Here is a 27,744-nt window from a genome sequence, read left to right as displayed (position 1 = left end):
TATAAGAAGAAGAACAGATTTTTTTATTTGTACCAAAAATACTGGACCAGAATTTATACAGATATATTTACATAGTAAATATATTCTGGTCAAAACAATCATAAGAAACATGGATGATTAAAAGCATAGGTACATAAGTGTTAGAGAATCTTTGGTTAAAATAACAGTGAATGAGTGTTGTACAGTTTTTGTGCTAAGGATCTTACTTTATAAACAAAACTACCAGTGCTAGCAAAAAGGGTGCTTACAGACTTGTCTTTGACTAGCTGCTTCCAAGACCTTTAAAGCCTCTTTACCCCACCTATATGGAATAATACTATCACAATGCTATAACACAATACAAAAACATACACTATAGAAAATAATAAGTCAGTGTCCAGCACTGATACACTGCACCTTGTGGCCTCAGGCACTAATTCACTGTAGGAATTAGGGTTCATTCTTGAAAACTACATCCTGTCTCGGAGTATTATTAGATCAGTATGAGCACTTCAGGGATGCACTTTTTGTTTGCCTCAAGATACATCTGGAGGAGTTTTTACAAGGCAAAGTGATTATCAGAATTGTGTGTGTGTGGTCCCCAGTTCAGAGGCTCAACAGGCTATATCCGAATTTGGTCCTCACTCTTCAATGACAGTTTGAAGTATGAAATCCTTATGATGTTTACAAGCAGAGTTGCCTCAACCCTGGCTGGATACAGATGCACTGTAGCCCTTGTAAGAAGACAGATGTTGTGTTTGCTAAGTTTGAAGGACTCTCTCCTCTCACTCCTCCCAAAATTAATTCCCAAAGCAAAACAAAAAACTACATCATTTCTATTGATTTATAACTTCCCAGGTTTTGCATCCCTAGTGCCATTCCCATCATTAAAACACACCCTCTCTGATCATCATAATAAGATCAATCATTATAATAATAACAACAAAATGACAATAGTCATAATAATTATAAAGCGTAGCTGCAAACATTTCAAAATATGTAAATACAAACACATCTGTGAATGCATAAAAAAAACTGAATCTGGATTCTGGATCAGAATGTGTAGGCTCATACCAGAATACAGTAGTGGAGTTTTAGTGTTGCAAAAAGTCCCAAAAGAAAAAAGTACTTGCATTTTGATTTTGAAGTGCAATTATCTGCTTTTTAAGAATCTCAATGTCTTTGTGGAGCCTTGGGCAAGTATAACGATCAGATATTCAGATATATGATCTTGCAGGGTGGAAAGGAGTTACTGGTGCATCTGACAGTAGGTTTATTAGGATTCTGTTCTGCAAGTTTATATGGACACTTCTTTTCAAATTCAAATGTTTGCATGAATCTCAATCATTAAATCACCCATTTAAATATTACATGAACATGAAAACCCTTCTTTGTCAATGAGCCGTCTTTGCCAGTACTTGACAATATATTCACAGCATGACCTCTTGAATATGTAAAACAACCACATAAGCAAGTCCAATAATTCAGTGGAATACTAATATGCATTGAGAAGCAGATTCGTCCAAAAGAAATAATACTAAGGAACCTTTCAATTTGGCTTACATTACTGAACTCTTTACTAAATATAAGTAGAGTACTTACTCTTAATTTAAGAGTAATGGAACTGCAGGGATGTTTCATATATGGGAGGATACAGAAAGCATAGGACTGATAAGAGATTTCTGTGGAATTCTCCTGTTGCAAAAATCACTGAGATCTCTCTTCTGAATTCCAGGATATATTGTGCCAGTTGTAGCCAGAGCTACTGACTAGTACCTGTATAGTTCATGGCCTAGTGGCTCCAGAGGTATTGTGCTTCCTGAGGGTCTCTTTAAGGCAAGTATAGACAATGCACTGTCATTTCCCTTTTGCTGAGCATTAGTTTTATGCTGATATAAGGACCGAGGAGAATTAAGAACTGGTTTGAGGAACAAAAAGTAGAAAATAAAACAGAATATTTGCCCATTCACCATGTTTAAATGTGGTCTTTTCCTGAGATGACATAATATGATTGTGTTCTATTTCTTTTTGTTGGAGGCTTCAAATAAAGTACTGATAAATGTAACAGTATCGGTGGAGCGCATTGTGAACAGCAATGCAGAAATGACAACACAAATGTCAAGGAATTATGTCAATGTCCAACTATTTTGAAGGGTATACAGGGAAAATCTCAATTCTCTTTTTACTGTTATTGATAACTTGCATTATTGAGGCATTCTTGTGTCCCTGTAATGAAAATAAGTTATTAGATGATTAAGGAGCATGTCCCAAGAAAGGACCAAATCACAGAACATTATACACAGGCCAGATGTAAAGATTAGCACCAGTACAAAATGTAAAAAACTAAAAACAAAGATACTGCTACACACTGCCTTTTGAACAGTTAAGTCTTTTGTTGTTCCAGGTGGTAAAGGCCTTATCGATAGTTGTTAGATGCAGGGCATCCAAAGAAATCCATTCCAATCCAGCGAGGGTATCCCTCCAATACTTTCACATCCACAGGATCGAACTTCCAGTAATGCCTTCTGTGGAGGAAGTGGGCATAACCTGCAGAACAAACAGCATCACATCAGTGTACTCTTTCAGTTCAAACATTAACAGTCAGTCTGGAAAGAAATAGTCTGTTTAATTTATAAAATGTTCTGTATTTATTTTCTATATTCTTTATTTCACTGAAGCAAAAACCTTATAATGTTTCGTTGACAACTAGACACGTATTAGTTTGCCAATAGAAAGCATGCCTTCTTTTGAGAAAACAATTGTTTCAGCCGAGCAGTGGGGATCAATGCAGTTGGACAGTGAAACTGTGTTTTCTCGTGAGCTGTGCAGCGGTGCGGGGACAGTGTGGCAGTGATTTGCGGTGAGTTGTACAGCAGGGCAGGGACAGGACAGTGTGGTGCCGTGCTGTTACCATAGCTGTCCTGGAAGGCAGCGTCGATGTTCATGGGGATTCCCCTCCAGTCCATCATGTTGCGGGGGTACACCATTTCCACGCGGTTGGCAGAGGGGTTGAAGCGCCAATAGCTGCCATCTTTGAAGAAGTAGATCTTCTTGCTCTTGCCGTCACCCCACATCAAGGCAGCCTGGATGTCCGAGACGGGTAGCCCCAGGCTCCTCACCGAGTCTGGGCCAGTGATCTGTCTCTCCCCGTCATACACCCAGTAGTTTTCACCTACAGAGAAAGGGTGAACAATGTGTCGCCTTTAAGTCTTTCTCACCCTTGGAAAAAGCTCTGGAATTTCACATAGGATATGAAGCACATGCTCCAGGTAGGTTTTATTTAAATTTGACACCACCCTGATATTTCCAGTTGAATTAATTAGTAGGGAAGAAAAATATTGAGTATTTGTCCCTTATATTTTTGTCTTAGGAAAAAAAAAAAGGTTTGAGTGCAATTTTTAACACTGTGCTTACAAGTCCCTGCAATGCACCGTAAATCGCTGGATAATCCATGCGTGTTTCATGTTACTCACTCAACATTTGAAAGTAGTTATGAGTAAAGGAAACAGGCAGTTAAAAAAACTAAAGGTTGTTGAAACTTGATGTTAACACAAAGCATTAATTGCAATCATTCTTACTAGACTTTGCAGATCTCTGGGAACGTATCAGTACTAAGGGTACCTTGTTTAAGCTGCTCCCATTGTAGTTACACAGAGTTTATATTCCAGTTTTCCCTTGCAAAGCTCTTGGGCAAAAAAGTGACCACTGACAAGATACAATACAAATCGCCCCCTGTGTGCTGATTGAAGGGGCGGTTCAGTCCTGCACGGTCATGTCCATTGTTAATTTATTGCAGCTGCCTGCCTGCACTCACAGGTCAGGGGAAAGCCCCTAGTCATTACACTGTACTTGTCCAGACAGTACTTGATGGCTAAAGACTACAGCAGGAATATGTCCATTGTTTGTATAGGCACAATTTGGAGAGGAGATGGGAATTTGTACTACTTAAAAGCACAGATTTTGTTTGTAGTATGAAAGACTTCTGCTTGGAAAATTGTTAATATTATACATATAACACTAAACAACATGACATTAAAACTGTTAATGGGGTTAAAATAAGCATTAACAATTCACTTAAAATTATAAACGGTGATATAAAGTATCATTTTCTGTGTAGGGATTACATTAAATTTCATATGATATATTTTTGTTATTTTCGTCCTTCTCTTCCTGGTATATGTTAATTCACCAGTAGGTGGTATCAAGTTCAGTTAATAGCAGCCCTCGCCAAGTCATTGTTGACGAGGATAGTTCTGTAAGGTGATTATATTTGATTTGGATATTTGATACTGTAAGATGGATAAACTAAGGAAGGGTACTAAGCAATAAAGGGAATTATATTATTAAATTACTAAGCTTATAATGTATTAAATTGGTTATATGTGCCATATTTGTGAAATCTACCCAGCATCTAAAGTTGTGCTAAATAATTTGGACAAGTCTATGTTGTGTGGGTCTATTGGCCCAAGTACAAAAGATAAATATTGCTTTTAAAATGAAAGACTTATATTAGCCTATTGAGCTCAGTTTACAAAGAGGGTTCCTGGGTGACATTTTTGGTTGACCTCTTTGTAGACAAAATATTATTATTATTATTATTAATTTCTTGACAGACGCCCTTATCCAACATACATAATTAATACAAGAGTGCAATAATACAGTACAAAATTACAATTCAAGCATACCTAAGCAAATATAAAATATAGGAGTATAAAGGTATGAGAAATTATTTCGTTTGTTGCAATTGTGTATTTCTTTTTTTTTGCTTCCCCTTAAGGCTGCATAATATGGAAGAGCATTAGGGCCACTTAAGAGAGAAAAAATATATATATTTTGAGAAAAAAAGTCAAAAGATTTGAGATATAAAGTCAAAATAAACTTTTGAGAAAAAAAGTCAAAAGTTTTGAGATTTAAAGGCGAAATAAACTTTTGAGAAAAAAAGTTGAAAGTTCAGGTTCAAACACCAACAGCGTTGATATGGCATGGATAGGGGACTGGGTAAAACCAGAAATGCCGGAACAATGGAAAGATTTACAAAGACGTCTAAAACAGAAAAATACTTATTCTGGGCTTTCAGAAACTTGTGTTTTAATTGCAAATATTGTATTACATAATGTAAATAATATTAATAATGAACTTTAATATTAATAATAACATTAACAACACCAATACAATTATTATTATTAATTAATTAATAATAATAATAATAATGATAATGTATACACATTTTCTACAATTTGTTAAACTGAACAGAATTTGTAAAAGTAATAGTGGCATTAAGGTGCAATAGTGCTACAACAGTTTCATGCTGGGGAGCCATTTGTCGGACTGGGAAGAGACAACCAAATAAGTGTCCCCAATGCCACAAGTGGGTTGTTAGCTTTCCAAGGGTTGCTTTCTAATATTGAAAAGACAACTCCTCAAAATCATCGTAGTCCTTTATAAGGTACAGTAGTTTTTTGCTGGGGAGTTATTTTTGGAACTGGAAACATACACCCAAAATAGTTTACACTATTTGTCCATTTGATCAGTTAATAAGGCTTATTAGCGTTCCGAGGCATACTTTTCAGTAATTTAGACATCAATAATTCCCTTTTATACCTACATTTCAGTTCAATACAGCTCTACACAGTCTTTTTAACTTCACGATAACCTCCTCATCTAGAACCCATTTCAGGTTTTACCCAGTCCCCTTATAACACCATATCGATGCTGTTGTGTTTGAACCTGAACTTTCAACTTTTTTTCTCAAAAGTTTATTTCGCCTTTAAATCTCAAAACTTTTGACTTTTTTTCTCAAAAGTTTATTTTGACTTTAAATCTCAAAACTTTTGACTTTTTTTCTCAAAAGTTTATTTTGACTTTAAATCTCAAAAGTTTTGACTTTTTTTTCTCAATATATATATATATATATTTTCTCTCTCGTAAGTGGCCCTAATGCTCTTCCGTAGGGCTTTATATAAAATCTTCAGAGATTGCAAAAAAAAAAAAAAGGCAATGTAGCTTCATGGAGAATGTATGTTATATTAAGCAACCTGGATTTATGTTCAACTAAATGTGTTGAATGCAATATAAAGAAATACACATGATGATACTCTGAAATGAAAAACAAATCTGGAGTTTGAGGCTGCAAGCCCATTTCTTCATATAGCAATATGCACATACACACACTCCCCTTCCTATACATTAAGCTCCTACAGTGAGGGAAAAAAGTATTTGATCCCCTGCTGATTTTGTATGTTTGCCCACTGACAAAGAAATGATCAGTCTATAATTGTAATGGTAGGTGTATTTTAACAGTGAGAGACAGAATAACAACAAAAAAGTCCAGAAAAACGCATTTCAAAAAAGTTATAAATTGATTTGCATGTTAAAGAGGGAAATAAGTATTTGACCCCTTTGACTTAGTACTTGGTGGCAAAACCCTTGTTGGCAATCACAGTTTCTTGGAGTTGGCCACCAGGTTTGCACACATCTCAGGAGGGATTTTGTCCCATTACTCTTTGCAGATCCTCTCCAAGTCATTAAGGTTTCGAGGCTGACGTTTGGCAACTCGAACCTTCAGCTCCCTCCACAGATTTTCTATGGGATTAAGGTCTGGAGACTGGCTAGGCCACTCCAGGACCTTAATGTGCTTCTTCTTGAGCCACTCCTTTGTTGCCTTGGCTGTGTGTTTTGGGTCATTGTCATGCTGGAATACCCATCCACGACCCATTTTCAATGCCCTGGCTGAGGGAAGGAGGTTCTCACCCAAGATTTGACGGGACATGGCCCCGTCCATCGTCCCTTTGATGCGGTGCAGTTGTCCTGTCCCCTTAGCAGAAAAACACCCCCAAAGCATAATGTTTCCACCTCCATGTTTGATGGTGGGGATGGTGTTCTTGGGGTCATTCCTCCTCCTCCAAACACAGCGAGTTGAGATGATGCCAAAGAGCTTGATTTTGGTCTCATCTGACCACAACACTTTCACCCAGTTCTCCTCTAAATCATTCAGATGTTCATTGGCAATCTTCAGACGGGCCTGTACATGTGCTTTCTTGAGCAGGGGGACCTCGCGGGCGCTGCAGGATTTCAGTCCTTCACGGCGTAGTGTTACCAATTGTTTTCTTGGTGACTATGGTCCCAGCTGCCTTGAGATCATTAACAAGATCCTCCCGTGTAGTTCTGGGCTGATTCCTCACCATTCTCATGATCATTGAAACTCCACGAGGTGAGATCTTGCATGGAGCCCCAGACCGAGGGAGACTGACAGTTATTTTGTGTTTCTTCCATTTGCGAATAATCGCACCAACTGTTGTCACCTTCTCACCAAGATGCTTGGCGATGGTCTTGTAGCCCATTCCAGCCTTGTGTAGGTCTACAATCTTGTCCCTGACATCCTTGGACAGCTCTTTGGTCTTGGCCATGGTGGAGAGTTCGGAATCTGATTGATTGATTGCTTCTGTGGACAGGTGTCTTTTATACAGGTAACGAGCTGAGATTAGGAGCACTCCCTTTAAGAGAGTGCTCCTAATCTCAGCTCGTTACCTGTATAAAAGACACCCGGGAGCCAGAAATCTTGCTGATTGATAGGGGATCAAATACTTATTTCCCTCATTAACATGCAAATCAATTTATAACTGTTTTGAAATTAGTTTTTCACGATTTTTTTTGTTGTTATTCTGTCTCTCACTGTTAAAATACACCTACCATTAATATGATAGACTGATCATTTCTTTGTCAGTGGGCAAACGTACAAAATCAGCAGGGGATCAAATACTTTTTTCCCTCACTGTATGTATATTCTTTCCTCATATCAAATATGCTCGCCTTTATGCATACAAATACATTTTGTGGTGGATTTGTGGGAGAGAAGTGGTTATTAAACATCATACATCTGACAAGTGAAATTGCATACCTTATAGTTAAGAAGGCAATCAGACAACTTTTGAGGAATAACCATTTGGCAGAAGTGTGGATTCTTCTGTCTTAATTATAGTCTCCTTGTTTTACATCTTATTGTTAGCTGTGATTTATAGTGTTGAAAAACATTACAATCTTGTTTTTTGTTGTTGTTTTTTTCAAAGCTTCCCAAAAGATGTGTAACTTAAGCTTGCATGATCTTGCATACAAATGGGGAAAAAAAAAAAACTTGGGTAAACAGGCCTCTTCCTATCACCCACCTTGAAAGAACCAGATATTCCCAGAGCCATCTTCAAAGGCGGCGTCAATGCTCTCTGGAATTCCCCTCCAATGGCGTGATGCAAGGGCAGGGTATCCCTCCTGCAGCCGCCCGTTTCTAATGCGCCACACATACTGAGACCTGAAGAAGAAGAGCTCTCCCCGGATCATGGACACGGCATCGAAGTCTGTGTCACAAGCGTCGGGCTGTGGAGACGACATGGCGGCACGCTCTGTGTCACTTACATAAGGCAGTGTTGGAATGCTCTTCGTCCACTCTAACTGCAGGCACAACCGGCAGCTCACCAGGAAGCCAGGTTCTCAGCAGACACAACCAAGAACAATATTGTAATAGACCTTTCAGTGGGTTTCTTAAATGGCACCTGGTTGATTTTATCAACTTTTTTGCACAAATATGTTTTTTTAATTATTACAACAGTCATCCAACGTTCTGCTGGTTCATCTTGTTACAAGTATGACATCACCAGCTGCCTTCACCTAAGCGCTTTTCCATGCGTTTTAGCATTGCTTCATAAAACTTTGATCAAGAACAGGTGGCTGACTTGCAACAAAAAAGCTGAAAAGGCTGTGAATCAGTCTGTCATTTTTTGTTTATTATCTTCCCCAGGAGATCTTTGTGACATTTTTCTTGGACTCAATAAATACGTGGCTCTCACATTTTTCATCCCATGATGTCAAGCCTGTATAACATAAGGAAATGTATGCAAGAGATAATGCCCATCATGTTGAAGATGTGTTATGTATGTTTTTCTGCTTCTAAAGCACTACATAGTATGTGACAGGGGAACTCACTGCTGGGATGATCTCGTTGGTCTCGATAGTGTTGGTATCGGGGGGCGGGGTGGGCTGACGAGCGCCGTAGAGGTACTGGATGCCTTGCTTGTCATCCTCGCTCAGCTCCAGCGGGTAGGAGAAGCTGTAAAAGGGTGACATCACTGCCCCTGGTACCAGAGAGTGCTGCAGCCCCAGGACATGGCCAAATTCATGGGCAGCAACCTGCAACAGATCAGTGCCTGGCGGAGGAGCACAACAACAAGTCTGGTTTCAGCTGGCTGCCTTAACTACAGCCAAGATTACAAAGCCATGAAACGGACTCGTGCACCAAAGAAGGTTAAAGTGTCCCAGCACTGAAGTATTTTGAAAGCAACGGATCAAAGTTTGTAGGTTGTAGGGTAAAACGGTTCTGGAAAGGATGCTTCTCTCATTCAGTTTTAAATCTTTTAGTTGAGAGTGAAATTAAAACCAGAAATGACTTATTCTTCCTAGATAACCCTCATACATATTTTCTCTAGTATACCAAGGTAAAACCAAAACAAAGGAAACAAATTGATGAAGATGTGTTCTTGCTCATTTCAGCCTCTTTCATCACACTTACCCATGCTGTTACCCACAGTCCAGGTCTCGTCATAGTCAAAGTGGATGTCACCCTCCCTGTGTGTCCTGGGAAAGAAGGCATGTGCCAGAATGCCTCCTGGGCCATCGAAAGGAAGGTTGTCTCCATGCCAGTACCTGCAACCAACCAATCAGTCAACACAGCAAGTCAAGAATCCCTATGAGATGTCACCTACAGATTTGTTCCTCATCTGAGGATTCTGTGTGCTGTAGCAGTGTGGGGCTAATTTATATCTACATTTATTTGTCATATTGTTATTAAGTAAAATGTCTGAGTATTCATTTTGAAGTAGTTTTTTTTTCTTTTAAAACTAAAGTATCTGAATTCCTGAATCTGGAAGAATGGTGGTTGAAGACTTTTTCACCTTGCTCGCCTGACTGACTTTCAAAGCTGTTCTCTCTAAAACAAAATGTACTCAATATTTCTCAAAGATCCAGCTTATTATCCAAAACTGTTAAAGAATGTAATAATTGTTATAATAAATGTGCTTCACAGTAGCAGGGTACTTAAATATATCTATAGATCTTGGTTGGAAAATCTGTGATATCTTCCATCGAATACATAATTATGTTAAACGCTCTGCCGTGTATATCACCTATTTGCTAAACGAGCACCACTCCAGGAAACATTTATAATCACTTTTATGTTGGCTTCAGGTTCGTGCCAAGAAACAAAACTTCACAAAATCAATCCTGAGGGTCTTGTATGATCAGACGCTATTTGAAAACTCTTGCTTTAAATCTTGCAGAATTTGTAGATTCTGTGAAAGTGTGTGTGCGGTTCTTATCAGTGAGCGTGCGGTTGGTGAAATCCAGAAAGCCTCGTTAGGGACAGGCTCAGGTCCAGGCAAACAGCTGGAATAACAGGTCTGGTGCTTCGCTTCCCATTATGAAGCATCAAGTTTCCTTATTTATGTACTTTGATGCTTCTACCATAGGCATGCATAAACTCCTCAGTCTGCCTTTTCCTTGCAAGCTCCCACAGAACACAAGTATGTCAACAGGAGGTGGCATAGTGTTCTACAGAAAATAAAATTAAAAATATAGTTTGACTTAAATCCCTATTTTCAGCCTTTGTTTCCAAAAGGCCTGCAGTCATAAAAAGTAAACCACGTACATACCTAAGCACATTAGCGACGCCATTCATTAGGCAGATCTGTTTAAGAAAACATTTTTTAAATCTCAACAGACAAAATGGGAGTTGATGGAAAACTAAAACTAATGGAAAAGGAAAGAGATTGTGTGTCATTTTATCCAGCAGCATTTTACAAAATCCCTAATCATGACTCATAGTGTCATCTCAGTTTTGAATCTTTTTTTTATCAAGTTAAACATCAGCTTTACTGAGGTCCAAAAAACTGCTGTTATGCAAATCATTTGAGCTAGAACATATGGAGCAGAGTGAAGGTATTAAAGAAAGATATTAGTAAATATCTGCACTCTGGGGACTTTTCCTTACCCCCAACAAAGCGCCAAAAGAGTAAAAACATCTAGTTAGCAAATTTATTAGAAAGATGCAGACCTTTTTTAGTCCTGCAGTTTTCCCTTTTTTCTTTGAATGTTTGCCAGGTCTGTTCCTGCAACCACTGTGGTCTTCTCAATTATCGTGTAACGTGTTGTTTAAGAAGCATAAATTATGAATATATATTAATCGAAACAACCACAAAAAAGGTGTTTAATTAAAGGGAAACCGTATTATATCAACACAGACATTCCCGACCAAGATTTTAGTTTTTTTGTCTCGACATGAATTCATTTGTGTCGGAGAAGAACATGTTGATTTATTGTGTGATATGAGCCAAACTGTACCCCTCAGCAATGATTTTTAAATCCAATTATGATGGATGAAGTTCTATTTAATGGATACAATACCCTACTGTATTTAGACAAGTAAGAGCTTTCCATAAAATACAACACAAAAGAGACGGTTGGAATCTCTCCATTAAACATAAAATAGATTTAGAGGTTCAATGTAAATGACTTGAGATATATATTGATAATATGCACATTTAAACCAACTGTTCCAAATTAGTGTCGTTGTGCGGAGAGAGTCAAATGATCAAATGTCATTTACTATAAATCTGGTCCCACATTATACATTGGATTGTTCTGGTCTTAGTACATCACTGAGATGTTCATGTAAAAAGATTTATAACAAATGCAATCCTGATAGAAGAAGCTTGTGACCCACACTGGTGGAATGGTGAATGTCAGTTCAAAGTGTTAGGACATATGTGTCAGCTGTTCAAAATATGTCACAGTCCTGCAGATGTGAGAACAATAAGTCAACAATAAGTTGACACTAAAGCAGAGAGGGATTCATATCCAATTCCTTTACAACTCTGAGTCACTGTCAGATGAAAACATACAAGGTTGACCGGCTCACACTCATTGCAGGTGTGCGCTTTCAATCCACCTTCCCCTTTATTGAATTCTTCAGCCAAGGATAATAAACAACTTTGTTTGGTTCTAAGACTTGTGGTTGAAACCACATGTAAGCATGAAGGCATTCTTCTGCACTGACACCCTTTCAACACTCTTTAACTAAGCTCTCCCTTCATCTGTATTGCCCTCTTCCGTAGGATTTTGTTGCACTGAAAGGGAAAACTCAGCAGGCGGTGTAAAATTGAAGGCCGAAAAAGATGCTCATCTTACCTTGTGAAGTCTATGATGATATCAGCCCTCCCTTCACTGACTTCTGTGAAGGTGAGCGGCGTGACGTCACTCCAAACCCTCAGTGCTTCCTGAAGAGCTCGTCGCACTTTGTCCTTGGTCATCTGCCAGGGGAAGCGGACGATCCTGGGTGAGGGAGTGACACGAAATTAGGAACGGCAAAGAGTTCCACCAAAAGCAACTGAGCCGTTCACATCTAATCCCACTGTTTTAGGAGAGAAGTTGCATTCATTTCTCTGCTTTATAATCTTCAGGCTCTTGAAGAGGGCAGTGGCAATAATCCTGGTTTTGTTAACCCTCTTAATTTTGCTCTCGTGCTAATCTACCAGTTCCAATTTCCTTTGCCACCCAGCTCGACTGGCAGGTTTAGACCGAATGTGGAAGTTTCAAGGATTAGGACAAGAAGTGGGTCAACCACACAATTCAAACAGCTTTCAGTAGCGTGTGATAATAGCTGCTTTATAACTAATGGCAACCAGAAAAACATGCCCCTTTCATTTTTAAAAAAACACTTTGCAGCCCACAGTTTGTGGGATGGGATGCCTCCTGCTTAGAATCAGTCTTTTATTCTTGTTTTGGATAGTAGAGCTCTAACATTTAATATCATTGACCTAATTCACTCCTTTCTACTCCTAAAATCCAAAGTAAGAAAATATCCCTTTCTCAAGTTTTTGCCATAGAAAGCCTAATATCAATTAGAAGGATGTAGAGATTTTTTTTTGACAAATGCATCAGTAGTCAGTGGGTTATTGTGGTATTCATTTTAGTATTAATTAATTTTACGCTCTATAAAAAACATCACTTCTAATCATTATGGAAGCCTTAGTGAATTACAAGATTGTGGGGCCTCTTAGTGATCTCAGTAGTTCTCTGAAGGAACTGATGACTGACATTAGATACAAAGGAGATTTCACCTAGACTTCTTTTCTGTTCACAACCAAAAAACTAATAATGTAATGTTTAATATTACTAATACTGTCATAATACCATATTGATGTTTCAGTGTTTTTAATCATTAAAGAATGACAAAACTAGTTTCTGTTTTCAGTATCAGTAATCAGTATAAACTGATTAACTGCTGGATTTATGCTCCCCTGGACCTCTGGGTTTGAACGGATACATTTTTTTTTTCATGAATCACCTAAAAGCATTCTCTTATCTCAATTGAAGATAGCTCACAATTGAAGATGCCAGACTCGGTTGGTATCGTTTTCATTATTTCAACTTTTTTAATCCCACTCCATAATTAGGAGTGGGGGGGAGGCAGTTATTCCTTCTCTCCCTTCATATTGTTCTGTACCCATGCATGCCCAGACAGAGACGCTACGCTCTCTAACCTGGGCAACCGCAGAGCTTTGTAAAGATGCATGCTGGGACAGATTTATCGCCACAGACTCTCAGACTCTTATTAACATGTGGCTTTTTGTTGGGAAGGTTTTTCCACAGTTATTCCACTGTAAAGAACTGTCATTAACAAAAGAAATACAAAGACAGACAAAGAATTCTCTGCACAGTGACCTATTGAACTCCGCAGTGTGTGTCTCCACATTGCAAATTGTAAAAACACTGCTGATTGCTCTATACAGAAGGAGAATTTTTCTCCTCAGTACATAAACAGAAAAACAAAAAGTGAGACTATTAAATTCCATATATACCTACTGTTCTGAACCACTCCGGAAAAGGTACAAATATAATAACTCTTTTGCTTACTATATTTTTTTTTTAAATGAACATTTGCAATGTTTTTGAAAACCTGTGAATAAAGATAATAGACAATAGTCAGGTTTGAATCAAGCCTTTTTATGTGATAAAAGTCCTGTCGAATACTTTTTGTTTTTACGACAGGCTTGATGGAAAATGGAAAATGTTGGTTGACTTCGTAAACATCGACCAAAAGTTTTTACGTTCGACTTATATCCACGTTCCACATTCAGTTAATTTTTCATACGTCAATATAGTCGGTTATGTGACAAATACCAGTGGAAACAGGTCTGACCAATTAATGCCTTGTCGAATATGTTTGCAGTCTTGTGATATGTGACTAAGTGCTTTTGCAGGAAATGATGTCCAAATTTAAATATTTGTACACATTTTGTTCACTACAAGTCAGTTGAATGGAAAGTACCTTAGCTTGGAAAATGAGGTTGTAGTGCAAACAAGAGTATGTGACTGATTTAATGACTGGATCCCAGCATACGAAAATTCAGCAAGAAGTTGATGACCTGGAAGATGAAAAGATGCAATCGGGAAAAGATTGCATGAGGAAGATGGAGTAGGAGAGTTAAAGATTAAGGCTCACGAGAGAATCCTGCTACCTAATGCATCTTTGAAAATGAAGCATTCAAGCAGCTCGCCATGTTAATAATTAGAAATGATAACATATCCAATCGATATAATTATTATGATAAAGTTTTCCAAGAAATCCCTACAAACCTTAATTTTGGTCTCTTTTGATGCCTACATGAAAAATAGAGCCATATGGGCTTTGATGCTAAATTACCCTGAGGTATTATGTCCAGCAGATTGATGATCTTCCTATCTTCAGAAAGAGTGAGAGTGCCAGCAATTCCCTCTAAAGCATCCTGTAATTGGAACGAGTCTTTAATTGCTGTTTCAATATTTGGTCAATATTTACATTGTGGAACACGGAAGGGTGTCAAACTGACTGGAACAATATCATAAGCTATTTATGACAGGTTAATAATTTACTTATCATAGCAGCCCACGCACATGAATAATCGTGAAGTCAAGGTTTAGGAGTGGCACATTCATAGTGCCTTATTGTGTGTTCACAGCTAACAGGATGGAATGAAAAAGCAGTAAAAAAGGAGGCTTAGCCACATTCTTTTGATTGTCCAAAGCCAGACATAACAGCCTGCTACTCACGACTGCTACTTTCTCAGGCCTATGTATAACGGTGATGATGCTGTATACTTGCCCCCAGCTGTTTTATCCTTTTCTTGGCCATATGTTACATGTTTTATGTTTGCTAAGTTCTTCCGAGTTGTTGGGTCTTGGAGTCTTTGCGGTTAGTCCCTTGTTTTTGAAACGGTGTCATTAGCTACTAACAAAAAGTCTGGCAAAAGACTTGCAAGACACATATAGCCTTCATAGCCCAGGGAAGGAACATCAATGATAAGGGCTTCCATGGACAATGAGCCCTGGCACACTAGCACCCTAGGATTAATGTGACCTTAATCTCCTCATCTACGTCTCTGCCAAATGCGCCTGCTCTTTTTGTGATTGCATTATGAGGGTCCTGGAGTCCATTGCCATTCTATCAAAGTCCTCGAACTAGCAGGTTCTTCCTAACTTGATGGTGTGTATGGGGTTCAGAGAGGCCTTTGTCAGTCCTCCAATGTATTGCTTCACACTGTGCAGCATGGCCCACTAGGGGGGAGGGTTAATTGGCACCATGGAAAGGTTTTAGCCCGGTCTATCCCCCTTCACTTTTGTGGTCCTTAATGTAAGTGTTTTTCTTGGCCAAAGCAATATAACTTGGCTGGAACTTGCTTCCTTCTGCATGTTCTGCAACCTAATTACACAACCAAGCTGGCAAAGAGTAAAACACAGTTGCATACCGGAAGCTATTCAGTAGAACGCGTACAGTAGTTACAGTGGGAGCAGGCCCGACGCAGCAGGGGCGACTGCAGCTTAGAAGTTGAGCTGTGGAGCGAGAGACAGACGGTAAAAGCCCCAAGAAGGTGGGAGAGCAGGGTTGTCACACTCCTTTTTGAGGTTCATGTCTATATGACTTTCTGGCTCAAGTATAAAGAAAGCCTTGGTCGTAATGAGCAGCAGCTTGGGTGGTCTAACGAGTGTCATAATTAATTATAGAAAAATAAAAAGGGAGAAGTGTTTACAGCTTTGCTTTGCCTTTCTTTTCTTCTGCAAAAAAAAACCTTCCTGCAACTTTTCCAGCAGCACTGTTGAAACAAAATGAAATGATCTACCCTGACAGCTTTGCCACACCTGAATTGTGTCCGTCTCAACCCAAAATGACCAACTAAGACATGAAAGCACTCCAGAGGGTGAGATTTCGGTACTCGTTTCCACAGAACATTGATGTAACATGTTTTAGTGATGCTATGATGGCAGCAGCAATGCTATAAGATGCTAGGGTACCACTCACCACTGTGCAATCATAGCTTTCTGGAAGGGAAACATGATAAATAACGTATTTGTCTTTCTATGTGGAAGCCATATCCCACATAAAATTCACTTTTATTTTGTGTAACATTTTATTACACTTTGGTGGGATCTTGCAATCCAAAATTACCAAAAAGACCAAGCCTTACCAGGAACTTAAAGCCTTAGAGTATTGACAGTAAGATTTCATGCACTTAGTTTAAACTAATTTCTGCTTTAGTCTAATTGTGTTTCTAGAATAAAAGTCCAGCACTTTTGGGGAATGTAATAGGTACGCCCACAGGACATTTATTGAATGATGTTTAGGGCAAGGAAATGGTACTATATACTATTGAGTTTCATGTCCAGCAGCTTGAGTATCCCTTTACAGAAGGCTTTGAAATGTGAGTGCTTACGATACTCATGAGCTTACTTGTATGTCAGGTCAGTCTTCTCCCAGCGTCCCCCGAAAAGCACAAATCGTTTCTGCCGGTGACCTCTGTACACTCCCTTCTGCCCAGGATAGTCAGGGACACCACAGCGAGGCCTCTTCCAAATCTCAGAGCTGTTGCCAGGCAGAGCCATCCCTGGAAGCTCCTCCTTCCCCGTGGAGGTCTCTTTCAGGGTCTCCTGGGCATGATGCAGACGGCCTCTTTTCTTCAGGTCGTAGAAATGAGACTTCTGGAGCCATCCCTAAGACGGAACGAGGAAATAAGTCATTCGTGAACGAAATCTGGCGTTTGTAAGGGTGAAGTACTTGGGAGTAAATTCCTTAGAGTGTTACTGATTGATGTGTGTATTCTGACATTCTTTTTCAGTACAGTATTAGTATCCTTTTTTGGGATGTAATAAGAAGGGACAGAGATTCAAATCATTCTTCATAGAAACAAGCAAAGACTATTCAGAACTAAAAGACCATTTTGATGTCTCTGTTCCATTGGAATGTCAGGAGTGCTGAGTTTGCAGGATCCACAAAACCTCTCATTCATTATCACAGTCAATTTCCCTTGCAGAATTTAGAGGAAATGCCTTCTAATTGACTGGGAAGAAAATAAACTGGAAGTGGGGGGGGGGCATAACTTTTTGCAGGCTTGTGATGTTTATGTATTGCTCTTTAGTTTTTCCTATGGCAACTGTTATGTTTTGGAAACATTTAAAAAAAATACTTTTCAAATATTTGTGTTTCTCAACGCAGTAATGGAAAATGTTAAAGCTGTAATTTAGATGTATTCTCTACCTGGAAAGCAGACAAAGAGGGTTAAAAGCAGCAGTTTCATGCATTCTTCCCTTTTATACTTATGTTTTACAGACATTTAACTGGTGAAAAAGATCATACATTGGAATGATTAATTGAATAAAAACATTGTATAGCAGTATACCAGATAACAATTATTATAATTTGAGCTTGAAGGAATGTATGTTATATTAATGTTCCCCTTTAATATTCCCAGATTTAAAGTCTATTCAAGGATGACTGTACGACCTTAAGAAATATTCTTCATTCCAGTTGCCAATTAGGTTTATCTCATCTTTAATCAACCCTTTTCAAATAGGCACTACACATTTATGGAATGATTTTTAATCGGAGGAGTGTTCCTCCTACACACTGTTTTTTACCACTGCTTTTTGTTTATCTTTGTTTTGTTTTGTTTATCAAATTTCTTGTGTTTCTATTTGAGGTGGGTCTGCATTAAGTAGTTCAACTTTTCAACTTGGGGAGAGTCACGGTGAAATGCAAGATATTACTTAGTATTATTTTTTAAGTGTAGCATTGCTTTCTGTTCCTCAATACACAGTACTTCTTTAGTCATGCAAGAGGTAATGTCTAAACTCCTTTTATGACAAGAATGATTGCAGTGCTAGCAAAGTTTTCTGCAAGACTCTTACTGACACACACATGGCTAAGTGCCCAAAGATTTGCAATGGCACAGATCCCAAATACTGGGAGTAGCATAACAAGTTGTAATACTGCACTGTGTTTTTAAATGTTTTAACTTGCTTTATAAGCGTGAGTCTACTGCTTTAGGGAGGGAGGTGTGTAGCTAATCTCTTCAAAATGATTCTTGTAAAATTCACATAAAAAGATATGGTTTTATGTGGAAAATCACAACTCACTCTGCAAGATTGACACTTCACATGAAGTGCAAATTATTTAGCTTTCTGAAGGAAACAACTTTCACAATGTTTCTGCTTTGCTTTGCTTTAGCTGTCCGTGGTTTGTACCATGATATATTACACCTCTTCTTGTTTTCCCATGATTCCTGCACTTTACTGTGGGTTTAACATGGTAAATGTATATATAAGAGAGTATGAAAGAACAATTCTTTTTCCCCATGTTTTTGTCTAAACAGTAGTTACAAATCAGGATAATGGCAGAAGGGCAGGCTGTAGCATATTCTTCAACAGAACCTGTGTGCAGAACCATTTTGACTCAGTCACAGCTGTAACATATTACAAATAATGACTGATAAATACCCTCCAAAGCAGTGATATCCCCTTTTTTCCGCCTTATGAATTTAAGGGTATTATGTAACCTTATTGAACCCAGACACTGAGGACTTGGCTCTGCCTGAAAGAGGTACCAGTATTGTTGAAGCCCTGGAAAGAGATTGCAGAGATACAAGCTTTGTAACTGATTGGCTGACAGTGGTAACCTCGGACACATCACTTGAATACATGGCAGATAATTTATATGAAGATCATCTTTTTTTTCTATAATGAAACGGTTTTATCATTAAAGCTTTGACGGTATACCTATCTTACAGAGGTGGTCGATAATAAGGATTTCTTGTGTTGTTGCTTGACTACCTTTGTTCCATACAGAAGACTCAAATGATCATATATTATAAATGTATAGCTTTTTATGGCAATTGGCTGATTGACAACACAGAAAGCAGGTTCTGACAGAATTTATTGTGGAGCAAATGCTGCACCCAGAAAGAAATTACTTATGTAATGTAAACACATTTTTAGTTTTTTTTTATTTGTTTTTCAGTCACTCACTAATATTAATCTTAAAAGTAGCATATTTCCAGTGCATGGTTATGTTTCATGCTACACTCAGCCACATGAGAATACAACTCATTTGATTTGCCAAAAGAAACTGAATTAAAAAAGGAAGAAACACAGCTGATTTATTTTATATTTCCTATTAATGATCTACTCCTGTCTTTTTCAGCTGGGCCTTTTACCTGTCTGTCAAAGAGTCTTAGACAACTAGTGTCAAAGCAACATACAATGGGAGTAATAAAAACACCTCAGCAGAACAGATTCCCAGCATGCCAGAGGTTAAAGTCTTCAGTAATAACTTGACCTTGAGCATAGACACTGCCTGGCAGCTAAAGAGCTGAAAATATTTCCAACATAAAAGAAGAAAAACAAACCGAAGATAACATGAATGACGTGAAACATCTACCGAATTAACATGACTTATCAGTCAAGTAGATGGACTCCTAAAAGCTTTCTTGACAAATCTCATTCTCTGTGCATTAATCGGCTTAGAGCACTGATGCTTAAATTTTGTTTCAATGGGCAATGAACGCATGGAATATATACCTCAGAGGTCTCTACACATCTCTCAGTTAATTGCAGATTATCTTGCTACCATTACTATGGTGCCCAATCTCACACAAAGATTTATTTTGTGCAGGAGACACATAGGTGCTCTTTACTGTTGACTGAGATGGACTACTAGCAGTAGGTGCTGTTTTAGTGATATGGGGTTAAAGTTTCCTCACATTTTCTATCTTTGGAGTCCTGGTACCTCATTACCAAATGGTCAGCTCATTTTTACTCCATGTTAGTGTTAGTTAGTTAGTTTACCCAATTTCAAGAGACTAATAAACATGTAAGATGTGCAGTGATGTGATTAGTCCTTACAGTAGCTCCCGGATGAAAGGTAGTCTGCATCCCAGGATAGAGTGCACATACCTGGATAGCTTAGCTCCGTCACAGGATATCTCAAAATGAGAGGCCATAGATTAGTAGTGAGAACTGAAATACCTTCATGACCCCAAAAAGCTTGCCCAAGGCTAGGGTGGTTAAGGTATGTTAATAGTACCATGTGGGGAAGATCTTACAGTAGCTGCCAATGATAAATCTTCACTGTGAATATCTACATATTAATTTATTTTCATTGCCAACCACCCTGAGGTTATCCAATATTTTTTTTTCTGTTTTTAAATACCAGAGAAATGAAACAATACATATGTAATATGTATCCTGTCTTGAAACCTCAGTAGGATACCTCAATAGTATCTTGAAGAAAACAACAAAAACAAATGACACCAGATCCTCTTATATATCTCAGCAGAAACAAAGTGATTTTTCTGCTGGAGGTGTTGTTTCTTCGACTCAGATGCATCTGGCTGAGATTAATTACCCAATACCAGGAGACCCCCCCCCCCAACACCCACACACCCACACACCCCTACCCCTCACTCGCCTGAGGGAACATAGAAAAGTGACTGTTTCTAGTTACAGCACATGACAACGTATTGTACTTTGGGTTGGCATGTTCTTACATGATTTGGAGTATACAGTCACAATCTTGATAAGGAACTTTAGCGTAGTGAGTTCTTTAAAGCCTGTAAATTCCCAACAGTTCATAAAGCTATTAATATTGGAACAAGATATCCCATTCTACTAAACTATATCTCTAATGATGTGTAGGCGATGGTTAGATATTGTTGTAGATATATTTCAACGAATCCTGGGAACTACAATTATAAGATATCTATAATATGACATACACATTGTACATTTTTAACATGGTCCAGCACCAATAACAAACAGGTCATCAGTATCTTATTTTACAATGCTTCTCAACATCCTTAGTTTCATTTTTGCCACCATTCTTTGGCAATAAAACCATGTTGTCCAAAGAAAATATCAGGAAAGAAAGCACAGAATTTCTTCTGTAGGACTTCAAGACAAAGAAGTTTTCATACTCCTTAGGCAAACACTGCATAGTCACACACCCTTTAATGTGATACACACACACACACACACACACACACACATATATATATGTACATTAATAACTTTTTTGTGCCTTTATTCCATCAATCCAGTGCAATTCTGTTAATAGGAAGCAGTCTGTTTTGTTTGCTTTGGAAAATGGTTTTAGAATATTAATATTATTATTTTTTATGACTTTGTGACAGTTATGGATGTAATGTTATTCATAATACAGGCCTAAAATAACTACTTGTCTCAGCTGTGAGTTAGTAGGCCTGAGAAGAAATTGTAACACTGTTCTCTACACTCAAGATAAACAAATAACTATGTTGAAGGAAATCTTTTCTAAAATAAATATTTATATGAAGAAAAAAAATCCATAAAGTGATCCAATAACCTAAATGACGATTAGACTGAAAGATGATCTCATTGCACCAGCAAGAAGATTCCACTGATAAGACAGATAGAAGCCCCTCAATCAACAGAAACTATTTATCCTCTCTTTTAGTGCTTTAAAGCAATTAATCTTTCATCATCCTCCAAACCATGCAGCTCAGAGGATATGCTTGAGTCCTTGAAGGGCCTTCTTTTGTCTCACCGTCGAAGAAAACTCCATCTTAGTGCATCAGGGTATTCTAAAACCCATCTCTCCTAAGGTGACCTAGCAAAGCGCTGATCTGGATATCAGTTCCTGTTGTTTCTGTCACCTGGCGTGACCCCTGTTGTGCCCCATAGTGTAGGGGTAAAATAACTGAGCTGGTCGGGTTACATAACAAACCTTCAGTCTGCATTGTCTTCAGGGAAAACATCCGCATCCGAGATCTATGTACGTCCGGGCCTTCCTATCTGCAAATCAGCCAGATTGTGATTAGTGCTCCCGAAAAATTCCCTTCATTTTTGTTCACATCTGTGTCTGTGTTAGCTCAGCTCTTTAGATTTCAGAGTAAATGCAATATAGAAATTCACCAACCCCCAAGTAAACTACAGAAGATGCCACAAAATCAGTGCTGTTTTTTTACAAGTTGCCCAGGACAATAACTCCACCAGTCTGGCTGCTTTTTTTCTAAGGAGGAATCTGTTTTCTTGAAGGCACACAGACACAGACAATACCCATGACATTCGACACTTCTGCTGCGGAAGCTGGCGTTGCCCCACCCCAAACCCCCAAAATTGTGTGCACAGAAATGTTATTTAGGCTTTTTTTATATATATACACCAGATTGCATTAAAGCACTACTTCCTAAGCCTCAATTATGTAAACAGGTACCTGCTTGTTTGAAAATGATAGACTCGGAATTAATCGGCAGGGTTTATATATGATCTGATTCTTACAGCCAACGTTCAATGCTTTAATAAGAAACCTTTCATTCCATGGCTTCGCAAACATTGTCTAGTGTGTGCTGTTTGTGACACTGAATCCATCAAAAGGGTCTTCAGTGGCCACTTATCTCCATCAACCTCTACTTTCTTTGCACCGTTACGAAACTTTATTTCTGTCATTCTGGGAGGTGTCTCATTAAAGTACTAATTTAGCAAAAATATATATAAATGCCTTTACAAAAATTGTGTTTTATGAATATGAGGCTTATTAAACAAGGTATTATGTTTGTGTGTGTAATAAATAGTTATTTAATGTTTTTTCTTACTGACAGCCGTGTCATGTGGAAGAACTGTGAAAATGAAAGCTGAAGACCACATTCACATGAGCAAAGCCAAAACCTAATTTCAGGTTTCTTCACACAGTAAGATATTGGTAATTTCAGAAGAGCGGCAAACGTGGGGCCACCACCTACATTAATTGTTCAATTTTTCTGTATCAGCAAACAGCTTTCTGTGTATCTTACACCAAATACCACAACTGACTTGTCCCTGCCTGCAGAGTCTAAAATGCTCTCCTCCACAATGGGCAACAAATTGACTACACCACACATGGAGGTTTCCAGTCTGAGACAATGCATATAGACAGAGAAAGCTGAAACGGCAGCTGCTTTGCAAACCATTTTGGAACCAAATGGACACCAAGAAATCCTAGTGATTTTCTATACATACAAATATGTCTCAGAACTCTATACTCTAACCATGCAAGAGAACAGGACACAGCTTGTACCTCTACAGAGATGAGCACTTCTGTCTTTCCTTCTCTCAGGTTTGTTTTGTTGGTGGCTTTCAATTGGATATAGTCCATCGTCCTGCTTTTCCACTGTGGGAAAACTGTTCCGCCACAACACATAAATTAAACAAGACAATTTTCCCACAGAGGGCAATCAGCCTCGCTATCTTATTTTTCTTCTACAAGGCTATTGCCATAGAAAAATAGCCACAGCCAGCTCGCTGACCCCTGTGTTACTGAAACAGCACTTGCATTAGTCTCCAAAGAGATCACCCCTTCTTATTTTGCATTAGTATGCTCGAAGCTTTGCTAGGGAGTGTGGGGAATGTTGGCCAGGGGTTTTTACAGTAGGCCCAGCACAATGGAACCAAGTGTGATGAAAGCAGATGTCCTATTGATTTTATCTGAGCCTGTGAAAAGACAGCATCTCTCCTGTAGGGCGCTTTTGGTCAGATAACAATGGGAGTCTAGGAGCCTTCTGCTCAGCCGGCACTGTTTTATTCACTGAAACCTGAGATGCTACCTTAAGATGCTACCTTGCACTTCTAAAGTACGGTCACTGTGACGTGTGGTAAGACGGTGCCTTCATTTATATTTAATACCTGCAGAAGTGTTACTCAGATCCCTCTGGATTAGTTGTTACAGAGCTAGGTCATAGAGTTCAGAAACCCTATGTGTTCTGTCTCAGTTTGGGAGTTATGCTCCCTGCCTCTGCAACTCTATCCCAATTTAAACAAGGAGTTAGCCCAATTGAATGATTGAAACTGGTATTAAAAACAGATTTGCTCTTAACAGATTATTTGTGAGCTGGATATATGGCAAGCCAAATTATCATTTAGAGATATCTTTAATTCATTTAAAGATATCTTCAAATATTTCAAGATATCTCTAAATAATTTAAAGATATTTGCAAATCAATTAGAGATATCTGCAAATCATTTAAAGATATCTAATTTAAAAGTACATTTGGAGACATCTCTAAATAATTTGCAGATATATTTAAATAATTTAGAGATATCTGCAAATGACTTCCTTTTTATTTAGCGATATCTCTAAATCATTTTAAGATAGTTTCAAATCACTTCCTGTATGTAGTCCAAGATGATCACTTGCTGTTAACTTGCTAATTCATTTCTGTGTAACTGAATGAGGAAACAGGAAGTGATCATCTCAGGCAAAATACAGGAAGTCATTTGAAGATAACTTGAAATGATTTGCAGATATCTCTAAATAAACAGGAAGTAATTTGAAGATATCTCTAAATGATTTACAGATATCTTCAAATCATTTTGAGATATCTTCAAAAAGCACCTTATTTAGATATCTCTAAATGGTTTGCATATATCTCTAAATCAGTTAAATATATATTTAAATGATTTAGAGATATCTCTAAATATTTGAAGATATCTTGAAATGCATTTACAGATATCTCTAAATGATAATTTGGCTTGCCATACTGGATTGAATGCCCAGTGGCTTTTTGTAATTCTTCTTTAAAACATAGGGCGTTTTTTTTTTAAAGCATCTTGGGATACTCTTCACACAGAGCACTCTACAAAAGCATATTGTGTTTTACTGTAAGTGTTTCCACTCTATTCTTTTACACCAGATTTTACCATTACTTTGAACTTGACTGTTCTGAACTGGTGTCCCCTTGCAGTTCTCTCTCTCTTTCTCTCTCTCTCTCTCTCTCTCTCTCTCTCTCTCTCTCTCTCTCTCTCTCTCTCTCTCTCTCTCTGGCAACAATAAATCTGTCACAACTGTGATTCGAGCTTTGCTTCATCGCACAGTGAACACCTTGATATTGACCTCCATGTCCCCTGCCATTCAGATATGGGTCTCTTTTAAGTGTTACTAATTTGAGTCCATGTCTTCAAAGCTAAAAGGTCGAAGAAAAGGTAGTTAATTACCCTCTTACACCTCTAAACATCCCCTCTTAACTTGTTTTATAAAATATTTTAAAGATGATAGTCTCCACTGCCAAAATGAACGGATGAGTCTAAAAGCAATGATTTGGTGAACCTAAGACTTGCCTTGTAGAGAAAAAAAAACGAAACAAACTGAGTTCTGGCTCTCCATTACACCATCCATTACCTGTCATTCAGAGCTGTACAAAGAAAAGATCCGGCCAAGCACTCGCAAAATATACGCACCCCTAGGCTACTGGAGAATGTAGGTAATTAAATAAATCAAATACTTGTTCACTTGAATGAGTGCAAGGTAATATACATAGTGTTTTGCCTGGATCCATTTAGTTATTAAAGGGGAAAGCAAAAAGGTATCCGGCTCAGAATTATGAACAACAACAAAAAAAGGTTGAACTATTCCAGTATGGTTGTGATATCTGTGGTTTATGTATACCGTTTTATGGAAACACAATTCTCAGTATATTAGGGTTTGCTTTGTATGCAATGTATATTACTTCCACATGAATAAGTGTCAAACTTAACTCTATGGATGGAAACATGCTTTGTCAAGGGAAAAGAGATAACAGGTCGGAATCCAATCTTGTGTTGGTTTTGTTTAGTTATGGGGTTTTATTTGTATTTATTTTTTGGTTCCTTTTTTGCGTGTGGATTTTTCTTCCACGGAACAATAGCGCATATGTTGCACTTGGGTGTGAATATATTTTGAATCTCTGCGATTTGAATTACTTGCGCTACTCCTAAAGGCTATTTGACAATCAGCAATAATGGTATTATAATGGTTAAGATAGGTGTTTCTGTCCCTTACACTTCTTTATCTTAGCTCCCTTTTAAGCAGGTATAGGGCTCACTTATTCTTAGGTACTGTTAGTTCTATGCATTAGCTATGATGTATTTGATTATGTATTATTAGTTAGCATCTCTTAGTTACTTGATCAAATATCCGTCCCACACCACAGACAGGGCAATACAGAACCAGTATTTTTCCAGTACACCTGCAAGCGCTCGTCTCCAGGTTATAGTGTTCGTTATATAAATCAAATAAGACAGTTTGCGACCTGATTATCTAATATTCACTTATTCCTGCTTTTTTATGTTGTTGTTTATTCCTACAGTACAATCAATATCTGTTAGTGGTTCTTAATACCTGTAGGAATAAACCAAATGTTTTAAACAAGGCAATCTTCAAAAGCATGAAAAACCTCCACCACAAACCACAACGCAAATAACACGAACAGACTTTTTACGCACTCTGTGTTTAAAAAGGCGCAACGTAGCAACACTTCAGAGTAACGCGAAGAGCCACATTGCGCAAGTTGGTTACTTTTTAATCCTTGCATTGTGCGGCAGGGGAAAGTAACTTTGTTTTTACCAGCAGGCTGTAAACACGGATCATTCACACAACCACCTCCAATTCTTTACAGATTCATACCATTAATCAGAATATAAAGCTGATTCCTTCAGCAGTTCAACCACCGTTATCTTAACCATTAGTTATAAAGTAAAAAGTAGCGATATGGGAATATTAAAAACTATTGCTGTTTGTAATAATCATAATAATAATAATAATAATAATAATAATAATAATAATAATAATAATATTTTTAGAAATCCACAAAAAAGAACCCTTTTGGAAGTTCATTTTGACAGATTAAATGCACCACATCAACATTATGATGATTGTCTATTTATTTTCTTATTTCGTTTTAATTTGTACTGTCTTAAAACGACATGCACAAGGGTCTCAGTTTTTAAGAGAGACTGAAAAAATGAAGCAGAAGAAACTTGCAGGGAAATGCCGAGACTGGAGGAAAAGCTGCATTTCACTCACCGCCTCAGCTTTGTACCTGTTGCTGGTTTTCCCCTCGGGTATTGGCAAGGAATGAACGCCAAGGAAGAAGTGCAATGCAAAGAGGCCGGGGAGAAGCCGGTGAGACAGCATCATCCTTTTATTTGAGAGAGAGAGAGAGAGACAGGCTGGGATAAAGCACCTTGGGGAGTAGCTGGCAGGAGCAGCGAGCTGCCTGCTTAGTAGCCACGGAGTGACGGAGGCATGTCCCGGAGGGAGTTTTATAGTCTCTCTGATTCCTTTGTTCTCTTTCTTCAAATTACACTATTTTTATGGGCTGGGGTGACAATTTCCCCCGCTGCCATGTGATTAACCCCTTCTTAAGCTTTGCCTGCGCACTCTGTCCGTTGCATGATCATGTTCACCTCTTCAGATTTTTATATGCAAGTTTTTTTTTGGCTGGTATGGTAATAAAATTGGAAGCTGAAATATATCTTCCTAAGGACTTACTTCGGGGATGTCGGCTGCATTACTTATTTGGAAGTTAAAGGAAAGAACAAAGGGGACCTTCCACCCATAATTCGACTTATCTTTATTTGCATTCAATA

The 27,744-nt window shown here is 38.2% G+C and overlaps 1 protein-coding gene across 2 annotated transcripts; it reads right to left on the bottom strand.

Moving 5' to 3' along the window:
• Nucleotides 1–27,381, bottom strand: mmp11b (matrix metallopeptidase 11b). 2 transcript variants are annotated; one of them, XM_066689880.1, is made up of 9 exons: nucleotides 27,179–27,229; nucleotides 22,091–22,158; nucleotides 16,787–17,046; nucleotides 12,208–12,351; nucleotides 9,536–9,669; nucleotides 8,953–9,173; nucleotides 8,142–8,346; nucleotides 2,891–3,151; nucleotides 1–2,526 (listed from the first exon to the last, which is right to left on the bottom strand). In XM_066689880.1, the coding sequence occupies exons 3-9, from the start codon at nucleotides 16,936–16,938 to the stop codon at nucleotides 2,396–2,398; spliced, it is 1,248 nt and encodes a 415-aa protein (XP_066545977.1). In that variant the 5' UTR covers nucleotides 16,939–17,046; nucleotides 22,091–22,158; nucleotides 27,179–27,229; the 3' UTR covers nucleotides 1–2,395. The 2 variants fall into 2 exon arrangements, with proteins under 2 accessions (XP_066545977.1, XP_066545976.1); XM_066689879.1 differs by lacking the exon at nucleotides 22,091–22,158 and having other exon boundaries at nucleotides 27,179–27,381.
• Nucleotides 27,382–27,744: the final 363 nt, after the last annotated feature.

This window comes from Amia ocellicauda, chromosome 17 (assembly GCF_036373705.1).
Source record: "Amia ocellicauda isolate fAmiCal2 chromosome 17, fAmiCal2.hap1, whole genome shotgun sequence".
Taxonomy (NCBI): domain Eukaryota; kingdom Metazoa; phylum Chordata; class Actinopteri; order Amiiformes; family Amiidae; genus Amia; species Amia ocellicauda.
This window is presented reverse-complemented; position numbering and strand designations above follow the sequence as displayed.